Below are 15,038 nucleotides of genomic sequence, written 5' to 3' on the forward strand. Positions count from 1 at the left end.
TTCCCAGATGAAGATGCTAGATGAAGAACTCACTGCACACTCTAGAACAAGCAACTCACTGGAAAGTAGTATCAGGAATCTAGTAAAAAAAAGAAAAACAACAACATGCTACTTGTTCTGTATTGGCTTCCCCTTCAGATATGCCCGCTTCTCCTCACTGACTGCCTAGCTGCTTAATTCTTACACTCCACCCTCCTGAGATACACAAACACCTGTTCTTTAAGTATTGTGATCCTTAAAGTGAAGGCATCTTGTCGGTGTTCTGAGCATTAGTCTGCTACACGAATGCTGAGATGCTGTTCTTCCTGTCTTAATGATGTTGTAGCTATGCAAAGCTGCCAACGTCCAGTTCCAACTGTAATGCATGAAAATGTGCCCATCCACACGATCTGCTAGAAGATGCACCTCAGAAGAAAAAGGTAAATAGTATTTTGTAGTAACAGCAACATAGAAAAAAAGCATTAACAGTACATGGCTACTTTATTCACTGTCTACTCCTATGGTAATTACACACTGTAGCTCAACCTCCAGCAGTCAAATAATTAAAGAGAACTTCCAGCTTAGCCAGGATAAACTTGTTCCAAAGATCTAAAAATTCACTTCAAAAGAACCTGCCACAGAACATTTTCTCTGGTGGCTTTTCATAAAGCTTGGCGGAGTGTTCTTTTCTGTCCAGTTATTTCTCAGCTAACAGCACATCTTTCCTCAATTGCCAGCTCACTCACATAGAGACACACAGCCAACACATGTCACACTTTCCAACTTGTGCATGAGTCTGTCTTATAACACCTTCTCCTCTCACAGGAGGAGTCATTACTGGGGTTCAGTATAAAGTCATATTTTCTTTAGATTTAGGCTCAGCATGAATATTTGTCTGTTAATACAATAATTGCCAAAGCATATGAAAAAGGGATAATTGAAAAAGTAAACTTCTGTATGAAGTAACTGTTGATATAAAGAAGCCTAATGACTAATTCTCTTTTCACTCACTAAGTACAATATCTCCTCAACGTTATATATTTTTGTATACCTTCATTATATTTGTAAAAAATGTTATTTATAATGACTTTTCACAAAGGTGGTAAAGGATGGACCCAATGACGCCAGATGTTAAGAGCTCTCAATTCCAATTAATTTTAATGAGAGCTGAAGGTATTCAGAATGTCTACCCTTGTTGCTAGTTAAGTAGAGACCTTGCAGTCACACTGGAATTTCTGAATCCTAGTAAAATTATGCAAAGACATACAGAGCCCCAAATTGAAATACATAAGCTTGCTAGTATTGGCAGCTTACTAGTACAAATACTCTCATTCCCTCTCTGCTAACAAGACCAGTGCTTTTTTTTTTTTACCCACTTTGTCTCTATGTATTTTTGTAACACAATGAACAAACAAGGCAGCTGGCCATAGCTGGCCTGCTCCTAAATGCTCACTGAAAAACTCAAATGTTTTCCTGTACCATTCAAACTTCACACCATTTCAGATGCCCCATTCATTCTGCCCGATTCTGCAGACTTTGATCCAAGTTACAAGAATGTGTTGAGGCTAATCAGCTGTATGCTTTTGGAGGGTAAGGGAAGAATGTTTCCTACTGAGCCAAACTATCTGAGATGCAGTCAGCTCCTCACCCTCCCAGCAGAATTATAGAGACAGGCATATTTGAATTCAGAGCATTACAAATTAGAATTTAATATTAAAAGTAAAGTAACAGACTGTAACAAGCTGCAGTTAATACATAGTGAGAATAGGCTAAATAGACTGTTTCCTAAATGTAAATGAGATTTTCACCTATATTTCTAAGGAAAATGGGAATACTGAACCCTTCAGATTGTTTCTTTCTTCTCCTACAGCTGGAAGTAGTGAGAGGAACTGTAAACTGAGTTTTAAGAGGGACAGACTGAGGGCATCTGCCTCAAATTATGTTGGGAGCAACTGTTACATAGTACATTTGTACTTAAATAGATGAATTTCTCCACACTGCCAAGACCATAATTTCTAGTCTGCCTCAGCCTCTACCTCTATTTCTTTTGGCTCTAAGCAAGGCAGATACAGAGATGCCATACAGCTTCCCTACAGAAATAAGGTCCCAGACATACAGTCTGGTTATCTCAATTTAGCTAGTTAACATGCCTCAGCAGAACCATAGTAACTGCCTTTATACCCACTCTAAGCCCTAAGAATACATACTGCTGTGATTTACAGGCTAAACTACAGATAGAAGGCTAAATTTGAAGTTCAACAAATCCAAATGCAAGATCTTGCACTTCGGTAGAGGTAGCCCTCACCACCAATACAAGCTGGCAGATGAAACATTGAGCACAGGCCTGCCAAAAATAGAGCTCGGAGTACTGGTGAATGGAAAGCTGGACATGAACCAGCAATGCACCCTCACAGCCCAGAATGTCAACTGTACCCTGAGCTGCATCAGAAGAAACGTAGCCAGTGGGTTGAGGGAGGTGATCCTGCCCCTCCACACTGGTGAGGCTTCATCTGGAGTACTGCATCGAGATGTGGAGTGCTTAGTACAGGAGAGACATGGACTTGGAGTGCATTCAGAGGAGGGCCACGAAAATGATCAAAGGGATGGAACACCTCTCCTACACGGACAGGATGAAAGAGCTGAGGCTGTTCAGACTGGAGAATAGAAGGCTTCAAGGAGATCTGATAGTAACCTTTCGATTTCTGAAAGGGAGCTACAGGAAAGAAGGGGACAGACACTTTAGTAGGGTCTGCAATGATAGAACAAGAGAAAATGGCTTCAAGCTTAAGGAGTGTAGGTTTTGGTTGGATATAAGGAAAAAGTCTTTTACAGTGAGGGTGGTGAGGCACTGGAACAGGTTGCCTAGAGATGTGGTTGATACCCCATTCCTGGAGACTTATAAGGCAAGGCTGAACCAGGCCCCAGGTAACCTGATCTAGCTGTGCATGTCCTAGTCCACCTCTCTTGCAATGAACAGGATGGCCTTTGAAGGTCCCTCCCAATTCTAAAGGATTCTATGACTCTATGAAATTAAAAAGCCATAACGGAACTTGCTTCATGTTGAGCCTTCATGGGTAAAGCGAGAATTAAAATGGAGGTTCCCTCTCTCCTCGTTTTGTCAGTCAGTTCTAAGATGCTCATGAGGTGACAACATGTATCTGTGCTTGCTTCCTCAATACTTCTATATGATACTTGAAGATTTAATTGGTATGCAGTTAAGAGCTCCAAAATTACTCTGAAGTAAACAGGAATCAGCTTACTTTTCTGACTTACTGCTTTGGCTTCCAGTCTTGCATGGACTTGATCACACGCTTGGATTTAAATGAATGAGAAGGACAGATCATGTGGAGGTGGGGGGGTTCACTTACAGGCTAAGTGAATGTCCTCTTCTGCCTGAACTATGGAAGCCTTTATCACAGAAGGTGTAATCTACCACCTGAGGCAACAAGTCAGGCATTTATCTATGGAAAGGACTTCCCACTCAACAAGGAGAGACATAAGATCTCCAGGAGTACACTAGTCCCAACTTTAGAGACAAGATGTCTCTTTATTAATAGAGGAAGCTTAGACAACTAGCTAGAGCTAGACACAGAATTTATAAATAGCTAAAATTAAGATCACTTTGGCCTTACATTCTGTTTTTTAAATCAGTGCATGTACAAAAATCAGTGTGCATATTGTATATGCATGATTCATGTTAATAAAAGTACAAAACTATTGCATGCATATCCCTTTTAATACATATTTACTTGTGATAATAGTACATACCTAGCAGCCATGTGCCACCTTACTTACCAGTATTCTGTATGTAAATAAAGGCACATAAAGAAATCAAATATTTGTTCATATGCTTTGAGAACCATTGCTAGAATACAAACAGACCCCAAATATATTGCATTTTACCCTATCTTAACAGTGCTTGTTTTATCCTATTATTTGTTAATCACCATAAAAACCCACTGCACAAGAGAAGTATCACTAAATGGTGGTCTTACATTTTAATTGTTAATACTTCCAGAAAGAGGTAGATTATTACACTAAAATGAAGATAGTTCTGCAAACCCTTAAGTAGCAAGTGATTATCATGTTCCAGAGCCAGCAAATCAGCCAGTGATTCATCTGAACAGATCTGTCAGCTCTTGCCATATTGGTTGACAAGCTTAAGATTTGTGCTTCTCCACACTGTCAATTATATAAAATTTAAAAGAAATTTAAGTAATTAGTTCTTTCTTGGAAATATTTCAGTCTTTCAGTTCTCATCTGAATAGGAAAAAGCAGAGCTTTCTGATGAAAACAGAAGAATAATGTAGTTTGTTTTTTTTTTTTTAAACTTCAGTAGCTTGATCTTAGTTTTTGAAATAAGGGCTGAAGTGCTTTCTTAAGAAAAGAAAACATCTCAGTAGATCTACAACAAGTCTGTTCATACCAGCAGTTTTCCCACTGCATTCCAGCCTGGAGAACATCCTAGAATTGATAACTGTAGATGATCAGCGCTTCTTTGCTTGGACACACAGGCAAGGGACCTTGGCATGGAACATCAAATCAGCCTGCCACATAGCTAATGCAGCTCAATATTTGCTACAGACTATACATACTAGTGTCTTCCTTCACTGGCTAGGCAGTGGGTGGATATGGCTTATTTTCCTGGCAAGTCATCACACCTCCCTGGTAGTGGGCAGGGCCAGAATTTGTCTGCCTTTTTTCTTTTTAATACTGTAGCCTAATTCCATTTCTCTGGCTGCCCTGATAATACAGTGATATTAGTTGAAATTAATGAGAAAAGAAATCTGAACATTTCATTTCATTACAATTAAGCATAGGTGAATTATTGCCAAGAAAACCACCAAAAGCTACATAGTGAGCACGAGGACTGGGTGACCAGACTTCAGCCTGCTCTGACATGATATATGAAGCAGCTGGAAATCCACCTGTCTTTGGTTACTAACCAACTGAAAATTGATTTGATGTAATTTTTCCCTTAAAGGTTGTGTATGCTTCCAGAATCCTGGCCAATATTTCCTGTCTCAATAAAATAGGATCTAAACACCTCTAATGATATGTGAGAGCTACAACGCCCCAGTTGCTCACTCACTGCATCACCGATAACCAATAATGTTACTTTGTAAATGATTTTCGTATTCCTTGGTATTGAATAAGAGTATACATATCCATTTTTAATATGCATGTATACATAAAATAAATTTTGAACATATACTGCTTTGTTTTGATAGGTCTCTTAATGTATAGGCAATAAAGGTTATGTACATACTTTATACTCCCAGTCCCGTATAGAAATGGATAGGAAAAGCTGTTTTCAATACTTCAGTGTATATTTTAATAGGGAAAAATAACTGCTGATTATTATGAAACAATGAGCCCTATTTCAAGTAATCCAGCCAATCAGTAGAAAGGACTTTAGGCCTTCTGTTTTGTATTTGCGTGCAAACAGCTGTATTTCATTTTTTAGCCTCTTTGTTTTTACTTTTTTGAAGCTTTTTAACTTTTTGTCAGATAAAATCCTTGTTGTCACGGTGGCCAACATGCTAGTGAAATCAGAGTGGAGGAAGGGGGAGAGTTATAGCAGAATGAAAAGCCTCTTGGTTGTAGCTTGTAAATAAATAACATGAAAAGAATGAGCAAGACCAGTTTGTCCCTAGGTATAATACTGACTTCATAACATACTTTAAATTGCAAATATTGCTGTGATTTCAAGTCAAAACATTGAATTACTCACATCTACAATGTACTCTAAAGGAATATACCATCATACAAACATAACACCATAGAATTTGTTGTTTCCTAATTTTGATAACAACTTAGGACTTCCTTGGGAAGCAATTAGGATTTGTTTTAATAAAGCAGATGGGAAAAAAATGAACACTGGAATAAGTCCAGCTGCAGTGCATGCAGTCCTCAAAATTAAAAATAGTAAAATAATTTCACGACCTATTAATGGTTTATTGGTTCTTTTGAGATTTACTTCAAAATTTAATAATTTTGTTGCACTATAAAAATCTGGGTAGAATTTCAGTTGAGTCAGAAAGTCTAAATCTAACTGGCAGCACAAATTAAAATGAATGCTGAATTCTTGGTTTGTGTTCAGACCTCCTGAGACAAAAGTTAACGTAACAAAACTACTTATATGTATATAGTACAATGATGGAAGTGCTCCACATTCCTTGATCTCCATGCATGTGGTTTGCATGTTGGTCTGATCAAGCCTATATTTTAGAGTTACAAGGAGCTTTGATTAGGAAAAATGCAAGAAATAACTGCAAGATGCATCTGCCAGGCTAAAGGAAGAACATGTCAGGGCAGGCGATGTCCAAAACGGTTTAACTAAGCAGAGAAGGCCTTTGTGGTACAGAAGTCATGTAGTGTATGAATTCATCTGTCCTTCCAAGTTCTTTTCAAAGAGTAGTTCATTCTGAGAATTGTCACTAAAAACTGACCTTCAAGAGAAAACCCCAGCATTTAAGCTCAGTTGGCCAAACTCAAAGACATGCTCAGGATTCTCTCTGACAAGACATAGGTTTGTCATGTTAAATGCAGAAAACAGTTAAAGCAACCTTTTAAGTCTTTTATCTCAGCTATGGCCCAAGTTGACCCTTGAATTCCTCACAATATTTTGCCACAAGCAAATCAGAAATGCAAAAAGTTTATTCAAAATTGTTTATGTAATAGGTAAAATTGATTTTTTTCCTTTAATACTAAAATTTAGTCCATCTGTTGAGAAAACAAAATATACTGAATATAAACAAAGAGTAGAACTGCTTCATTTCACTGACTATATCCTGTGGTAGATGCATTTTCATCAGAATGTTACTCTTGCAGATAAAATGAATATCAGATGGCCGTTTTGAAAGAGGGCAGACCTAACATGAGGTGATTAGTTTCAAAAACAGATTTTTATTCTTGATAAATTATTACCAAATACAATCATCTGTTGATTGAGGATATAGAACAGATTGGTCATACAATAACCCACAGGTTAAATGAAAAACTGAAATAAGTTTAACATAGTCTTTCATTATATTCCCAAGCAGTGCAAAACTAAGGATCTATACACTTGTTAAATCATACATCTTTAGTATATCTTTAGCTATATATTTCTTAAGGTCATTTATTTCTTTGTTGACCATGCTATCTACATTGTGTACTACATACATACAGACTTTTACTCATGTATATAAATATATCTCTTCAACTTGCAAGCAGTGATTAATGTACTTTGCACAGGACTTATTAGCTAGAGTTGCCATTGCCTGTTTACTCAATTAAAATCTGTAATGTACTACATTTGCTGATTATTTGTGAAGAAGTCATAGAAATTTGCTTGCCTACAAGAATTCTAGTAGAGTATTACAGAAAAAGTCATTTTTAAAGCAGGAGTCCTAGATATTTCACTCACAAAGAAAGGAGCTCATAATAATACTTGCATAGCAGTTCTTATTGAAATGGTGGTATAACTGTATAACTAATAACTTAATTTTCATGGTATATGATTTCTTCCTGAAACATATCTTTTACCTTCTTTTAGTGACACTTGTTATAACTGTGCCATACTTAACATGAGGATGGAAAAAAGAAAAACAAGCTTTCATGTTTCCTATCCTACAAGGAAACATGATTTCTATGGAAAATGTTATTAAGAGCAGCAGAATGTGATCTGAAGTTTTAATTATTCAATCAACAGAACAAGAGTTGATATTTTATCATATTTTCATTGTATACTATGACTTGTGGCAAAGTTTCCCGCATATAAATTTTCACTAAAATGAAAATAAAAATACAGCCACATATTCCACACTCAGGAGCAACAAGCATATAAAATAAAATACCTGAAGTTTTCCACTCTTTAAGTCAGCTCTACAAAAAGGTTTTAAATCAGTGCAAGCTACTAGAAGTCTAACTATGCCTTATCAACTGGAAGTCTTCTACCAACCACACACCTTTTCTTAAAGAGTTCTGTTAAAGATTCTAAAAAATAGTAGGCTAAATCAATAAAGTTCATGTTATTGTTTTGGTTAGTATGTAAAATTTTTAATGTTTTTAATTTCTTGTTGCAGGCTTTATTCAGATGGGGAGTAAAGGGGATACATAAGAACTTAGAGTTCTTAGTAGAATCTAAATACTTCTTGCATTGCCTTTTGAATATCTTCTGTACAATCCAAGTGCTATTACTTAGGATTTTATGTAATTGACTCTTAAGCCTGAGACTTCTCTGAATACCATTATTTGCTTCAAAAGGCAGGAGGCACACTGAAGTAAGAGGGATCAGTAATCATCATTAGAACATCATTCATATGAAGTTTAATTCTTCTTCTTCCTCCCTATCAGCCATCTATATTTATTCTCCAGTTGTGGTTTTCCCCCCACAATTATTTGTTGCATGCAAGAGGCTCCACAGTCATAAAATTATGCAGGCACTCCTGTCAAATGAACAAGGGATTGATTGGTATAACATTGTTTGTGATGTTCTTATGCATTCAGCCCTCTTAAGCAAAAGACAGGAGAGTGCCTAGCTGATTATCACTGGTTTTGCCAGCTTTATATCATACATTAGTAACAGTAAAATTATACTATTTAGTTTACATCAGACAGGAAAGGTGGAATGAGCAGCACCAATGGGAAAACTTTAAAAACCAAAACTGAATGACCAGGAAAACATTGAGTATGCAAACACATTGTTATGTGTAGACATCATCCAAAACCAGCAGCTACAAGATCTCACATCAGTCCTGTCTAGTATGTGACTGAACTATACCACATATACGAGCACTAAGAACACAACTACGTACAGCATGCAGAAAGCTGTTCCTCAAAAGCATCAAAATGTGCTTCAAAGCTTGTTGATTTCCTGTCATGAAATTCACAGTGAAACATTGTAATGCGGGCATATGACGTTTTTGCTTCAGACTACAGTGCAACATCAAATCCTTTTCAAAATATTTTTCTAGATCTGTTCCTATCATTGTCACAAACAAAATTTAAATAAAGCACTGTCACCTTCCATATGTTTACAGCCTCATGTAGTGTGAATGTATGCATAAAACTCAAAAAAAAAGTGAGTGACTTTTCCTACCAGTTGAGCAGAAGTTCATTGAGCCTTGCTCCATGACTACTGTTCAGAGGAATAGTTCCTTCACTGAATTAAATCTTCATTGAGTCACAGCTCAGTTGCTTTCCCTCAGAATCTGGAAATTAGTGCATGGACTTAATTTGTAATTTTCCTCTACATTCACTAACTCTATTTAACAATGTCCCCAGGAATTTCCATCTTTACATGGGCATCATTAAGCAATTTAAATGAACATACATTAGTGTTCTGTGTTCTTCCTCCATACTCAAATGCTCCTTAGCTATAGTTTTGGGTAAGAAGCTACGTTAGCCTACAATCTTCACAAAGCGTAAGAATCTACTACAGAGACAAAGTTAACCATGCTTCCACTATAGAATGAAATATTACATAGGTCTTAAGGATCATCAAGCAGCTTTGGCACATTTTCTTGCTAAAATACATAAATTACCTCTCCACTAACCAAACAATATGCTATCAGTGTGTCAATTGTAACAACACAAACATTTGTCCTCTCCCTTTCAGCTCAAGGTCTGAAAGCCAAGAGAACACTCAGTACCCACTGGGGATACTCTTACAGAGCTCCCTCACCAACTTTTCCATGTTGAATTTTTATCATTTCCCTCCCCCGCTGCCCCACACACACTCCAAAGAGCATTTATTTGGTTCATTGCCTTAAGTAAGGTGATGAATTGGTGAAGTTTGCACCTGTCTCAATGAAAGTGAGCTCAACACTACCCTAACTAAAAAAAAAACAAAACCAAACCATGTTTTTCTGCTAGAGATGAAAGGAAGCAAGAGTATAACTGAGTTAAAACATGCAGAAATTGTGTGTAACCATTTTAATCTTGTTCAACTCGAGGAATTCTTTATCCTATAACATTAGTGGAATATGTCCATATCTCCCTGAAAATGATATTTCTGTGAGTCTTCCAATATCAGACCAGTTCTGAAGAAAAAAAAACACTAAGCCCGTTCCTTAAAAAAAAAAAAATTCTTTTGTAGCCCCTCTGGGTTTCAAGTGCTGTTGGAGTCTTTTTTTTTTTTTTTCCCCCCTTCCTGGATGTAGGCAGAGACAAACCCTAGAACATCACACATCCTGTCTAAGTAAAAAGAAGACAACAGTTGGTTTCTTGCTTGTCTGGGGGTTGTTTGCAGTATGAAATGCTACATACTGGAGCTAAGAAAGTGAAGAAAGAACCCAGGTCCTGGCTGAGGCAACTGTATGCAGAAAGAATGAAAACAGATTTCACAGAAAAAGAAAAACCTGTGTTCAAGCTTCTTGGCATGCGCAAGTTAGTCTGGGGGTGCTGAACAATCTTAGGCCTCAGGAGACCCTAGGAACAACCACTAGTGGAAGACAGCACTGTCTTTCCATTTAACAATCTTAAATAGAGCTTAGGACTTAGAGGCTTGGAACAAGAGAGCTACTTTCAACTTGCAGTTTATCATTTAACTGGGAGGAGAAAAAGAAGCACTCCAAGAAACCTCAACCTTGTCAGATGCAGGAAAATCATATTAAAAAAAATCACTAAACAGAAAGGAGTTTCTATATCAGATCACCCTGTTTGTCTTGTATACAAAGAGCTCTAGAAAGTGTCAGCAAAGGACAGCTTGTTCTCTTTTCTGACCAGTTTGATGCTTTGCCTACACTCAGAGACACTGGGATTTCAGAGCCAAAGGATCAAGAACTAATTTCTTTGCTTCTACTTTTTCTAGGCTGAAAGCATTCATAAGGATAAAAGATACCAATTGCAGTGTTTTATCCTTATTTTTCCTTTTTATTTTAAACCACAATATGTAGAATTTGCTTGAGTGAAATTTCAAAGAGCATAACAAACCACCATAACTTAATAAGAAAATGTCAAGGATAGCCATTTCAGGAGATGCTAAGTATTGATCAACTTCAGTCTCTACGTACATAGTTTCTGTCATTTCATACTGCACATGGGTTTATCAGAACAGCTATTTGGATGTCACACATTTTTAATTACACAGTTAGTTTATCTTTGTTTAAGTATTCATGTGTAACCTAAGAACAACAGCATCACTAACATCCTAGTATTCACATTGTGTGAAGTCTTCCCACAAGAAAAACCCACCCATATATCAAGATAAAACCCAATACCACTGGAGGTAGAATGAACTAGTAGTTCATACAGTCAGAAGTTCATGTTTCCTATACATAAACTCGACTGACTTAAAAGTTATGATGCTGATACTGTAACAGCTTCAAGCTCCCAAACTGATTTTTGTATGCAATGTGTATGTGATACGATGAGACTAAAATTCTACCTTCTAAGAGCAGGCTAGCACATAATTATTGCTCTGAAGGCAAGAAAAGCCATGCAAGAAACCTATAGTATTAATTTCTTATGTCACAACTGTACAGATAGGTAGTCACCACAAGAAGTGGAACATTTGTCATCCCCATTTTCCAGGGGTTGACTTTTCTGAAGCAGTACAGGGAGAGATAGAGTACAGAAATGCTGAGTGCGCTTGATGAGGAACACAACTAATGAGGCATAGTACTATCTTTCCTAAATGGAAAAACATAACCAGAAAGGGCAGGAAATGTAATCACTGAAAATGTTATTTTTACATATATATATAAATCAACAATTGTGTATAAAAACAAGTTTTAAACTAGTTCCAAAGATGTGAGATACATTTAACAGTTTCCCTTTCCCATGTCTGCTTTTTGACTACCATGAAAGAAAACAGACTTCAATAATGGAACTCATGATGTAAATTAACTTATCAGAAACTCCTTGATTTTGTCAACTGTTTCAGGTACCAAAAAAACCCAGTCATTTTATAGATATGCTAAGATACTCTTATAGTAGGCAGAAGAGCTAGAGAATCTATGAACTGGAATAACAATAAGAAAAAAAAAGATATACAAAACAAGGAAAAGAACCCAATAATTTTAAGTCTCTAGATTCCCCTCTCAGTAACAAATCATGCCATTAAGACTCTGTCTCCCTGTACTATCAATACATCACACTGACGCCACATTAACGCTACAGAGTTCAGACACAGACCTGGTTACATCCTGCTAAGTACCAGATAGGGGATAGTATTATGTTTCAAACTTCATAACAACAAAACCTGGGAAGTATAGGAAACCTCAGGATGAGATGGCAGAGATGTGCTGACCTCGTACTATACCAACAAGAAAACTGCAAAAGTTTGCATCAAACAGTTTGCATGCCACATATTCACAATGATGCCATCCACCACACTCACTGGAAAAGAGCCATTCAAACTGCATGATAGTGAATTTATGTAAGGTATTTTCCCCTCTACCACCACAGGAGAGGACATAATAGGCACATAGATACACATCCAGGGCTGAACTTCATATTTGAAACTACTTACACTGAAAACTGGGATCAGTGTAAAACAGTAGCTCCCCCGCATGTTGGGTGGCTGTGACAGTTCAAGCATGCAATTTTATAGCAGGCAGCAAACAAGACTGGGAATTCAGGGTTAAATATCCAGTGAAATTTTGTCTTATAAAGTAATGAAAGTTGACCAAAGGAATAAATCAAATGGATCTCCTAACAAACTGAAAACAGCTGTTTGGCTGAGTTTGTCTTTAAATTTGGTAATTATTACCCTACTGTGGCCCAAGGTTATTCTGCATTAGTGAAACAGGATATCATATGAAAATCATCCAACTTCTTAATTTACTGTAGCATCAAAAATTCCACTGTATAAAAATATGCTGGAAAAGTAGCCTTTTAAAACTTACCTTAAATGATTTATATATTCATGTTACTTACAAAGACACAAGATCTAATTAAAATAAAACAAAATACCTATTTGAACCAAATGATTTTTCACCTCTAGTCACACCAACTGTGTTTTCACATAAATGCATTGAAAAACAACTTCATAAACATGGAGTTAGCAATAAATCATCTTGGCTTAATTGCCTACTCTCTGGACTATCACACTAACCTAACGTGCAGAAATTCCTCCCCCCCCCCATAAAATTATTTCTTCATAAGATATTTTCTTTGAAGTGATTTCCATACCAATAGTAGTATACAACAGACAATGATTGAATTTAATTTTTTTTTTTAAGTTGAAAACTTCTTAAAGAAATCATGATAGACATTTGATTATTTGATTAATCTAGGTTGAAGTCACTCAAGTTATGCTCAATTTCCCATTAACTCCAGTGTACATTGTGATTTTATTAGTTACTTTAGTGTTACTAATGCCTAGCAAAAATGAATGAAAAACTTATGCTAATGATTCTATTACTATAATATTCTTGGTCAACCTTTCGGGCATCAAATAGTGGTCAAGTACACATTTACTACCTGTAACGTCATTTTAAGATCTACAAAGTGAAGAACACCACACGTTCTACAAGCAGTATGCTACTATAATGACAACAAGATGGAAAGTACCACAGTAATAGCAGGATAGCAAAGTCACCAGCTGCAGCAAATACAAACAAACCTAAACTCAACAGCCACAGAAAGAAAGAAAAAGAGCTGCTTACCTTTAGAAGACCTCAGGAAGGCAAGGATCATCAACAAGAGATACCTTCACCTCCACTGCCAACCCTTAAATGAGGTCTGGGAAGGGGTGGATCCTGGCTCCACCCCTTCTCATCACTCAGGTACACTGCATGCACCTGAGCTCCCCTGGGTTGGCCCTGCCTTCCCTTCCCACCAGGTGCTTAATCACCATTTCAGGCCATGACGTAGCATTTCTGCTACAACTGCAGTTTCCAGAAAGTCAGCAAAAAGCCTGGCTATGCCTCACATACTAGCTGCAATTTTTGTGTCAGTACTGATTATTGTACATTACTGGATTGAATCTTCAATTCTAAGAACAAGAGAGTAATATTGAAAAATATTTTATTAAACAATAATATATCCCTGGCAAATGACTACCAATCAAAGTGATTATTCTTTCTGAATCTTTCTTTCAAGAAGTCTCAAATCAGATGATTCAGGTGACTTAAGGTCAGGTCCAAGTAAATACCGAATTCAGCTCAGTAAATTATTAGCAGATTAACACAGATTAACTGCAAACCGGCATTTTAAAAGTGTGCTCATCTTACCCAGAACACCATTCGCTTTTTCTGTTTCCTATTTTCTCGGCTGAAATATGTGCAAATAAAACTTTTTGCCAAAACAAAATTTGCATATATACGGTCTAAAAATGTGATAATTACTGAGTACATGCCACAGAAGCATACTTTTGAAGACAGTGCTAATATAGTTTTTTATGTCAACATAATTGGACAGACTCAAGCAAGATTAGTAATAAACTGACTCTGTTTGCACTTTAAATTAGACTGGGCTCTATGCAAGTCTGTCTGAATTTCCAACACAAATCAGGCAACAAATATCAATCTGAAATCTCTTCTTTATATTCTTTGCCAAGGAGCAATTTCCATATTGACACTGTTTAAATACACATACAATAGAGGCCAACAAAGGCACTTTGGCTATGAAAAGCATCAATATGTACATCCGCACAAAACTCCCCAGCAGCATTTCAGAACAAACAGCTGGAAACAAATGAAGTTTGCACTCTGTTTTGAATGAAGTGCCCTGTGACAGAAGCAGATGAATTGAAAGAGGAAAGGAAAATAGAAGGGCATATTAATTCTAATTTTTTATTTGCTGATCTTAAGCTGCTTTGTACTTAAGGCAACATCAGAAATAAGTACTAGCTAACTAATCAGAATGCAGTGAGCTCCAGCCCTGACTCTTACAGGACTGGAAGCAGAAGACTTAAAAGCAAAGCTTGCATGTTTTCAGGGATTTCCCAGTGTCCTTTTAGGTTACACTTTTCTAGCTACTTCTTATTCTGAATGAAGTACAAACCTGTCTAAATTTTGCATTTTGGCTTTGTTAGCAAATACAGGCCAGACCCAAAGAAATATTTGGTCATCCGGAAGTCATTCTTTAGTTCCAGCATCTGATGTCAACTGTATCACCTACTGCAT

General features: G+C 36.8%; 1 protein-coding gene across 9 annotated transcripts in view; it reads right to left on the reverse strand.

Moving 5' to 3' along the window:
• Window positions 1-15,038, reverse strand: part of SLC25A21 (solute carrier family 25 member 21) — a 234,150-nt gene that overhangs the window by 166,434 nt on the left and 52,678 nt on the right. Inside the window, exon 1 of one of the 9 annotated variants that reach the window (XM_046941955.1) lies at window positions 13,578-13,622. The exons of the other annotated variants lie outside the window; for them this stretch is intronic. Within the exon in view, the coding sequence (XP_046797911.1) occupies window positions 13,578-13,608 (31 nt within the window). The 5' untranslated portion in view covers window positions 13,609-13,622. Of the gene's footprint in view, window positions 1-13,577; window positions 13,623-15,038 lie in introns of those variants that run through there. 9 annotated transcript variants of the gene reach the window in all.

Source organism: Gallus gallus, chromosome 5 (genome assembly GCF_016699485.2).
Source record: "Gallus gallus isolate bGalGal1 chromosome 5, bGalGal1.mat.broiler.GRCg7b, whole genome shotgun sequence".
Classification (NCBI taxonomy): Eukaryota; Metazoa; Chordata; class Aves; order Galliformes; family Phasianidae; genus Gallus; species Gallus gallus.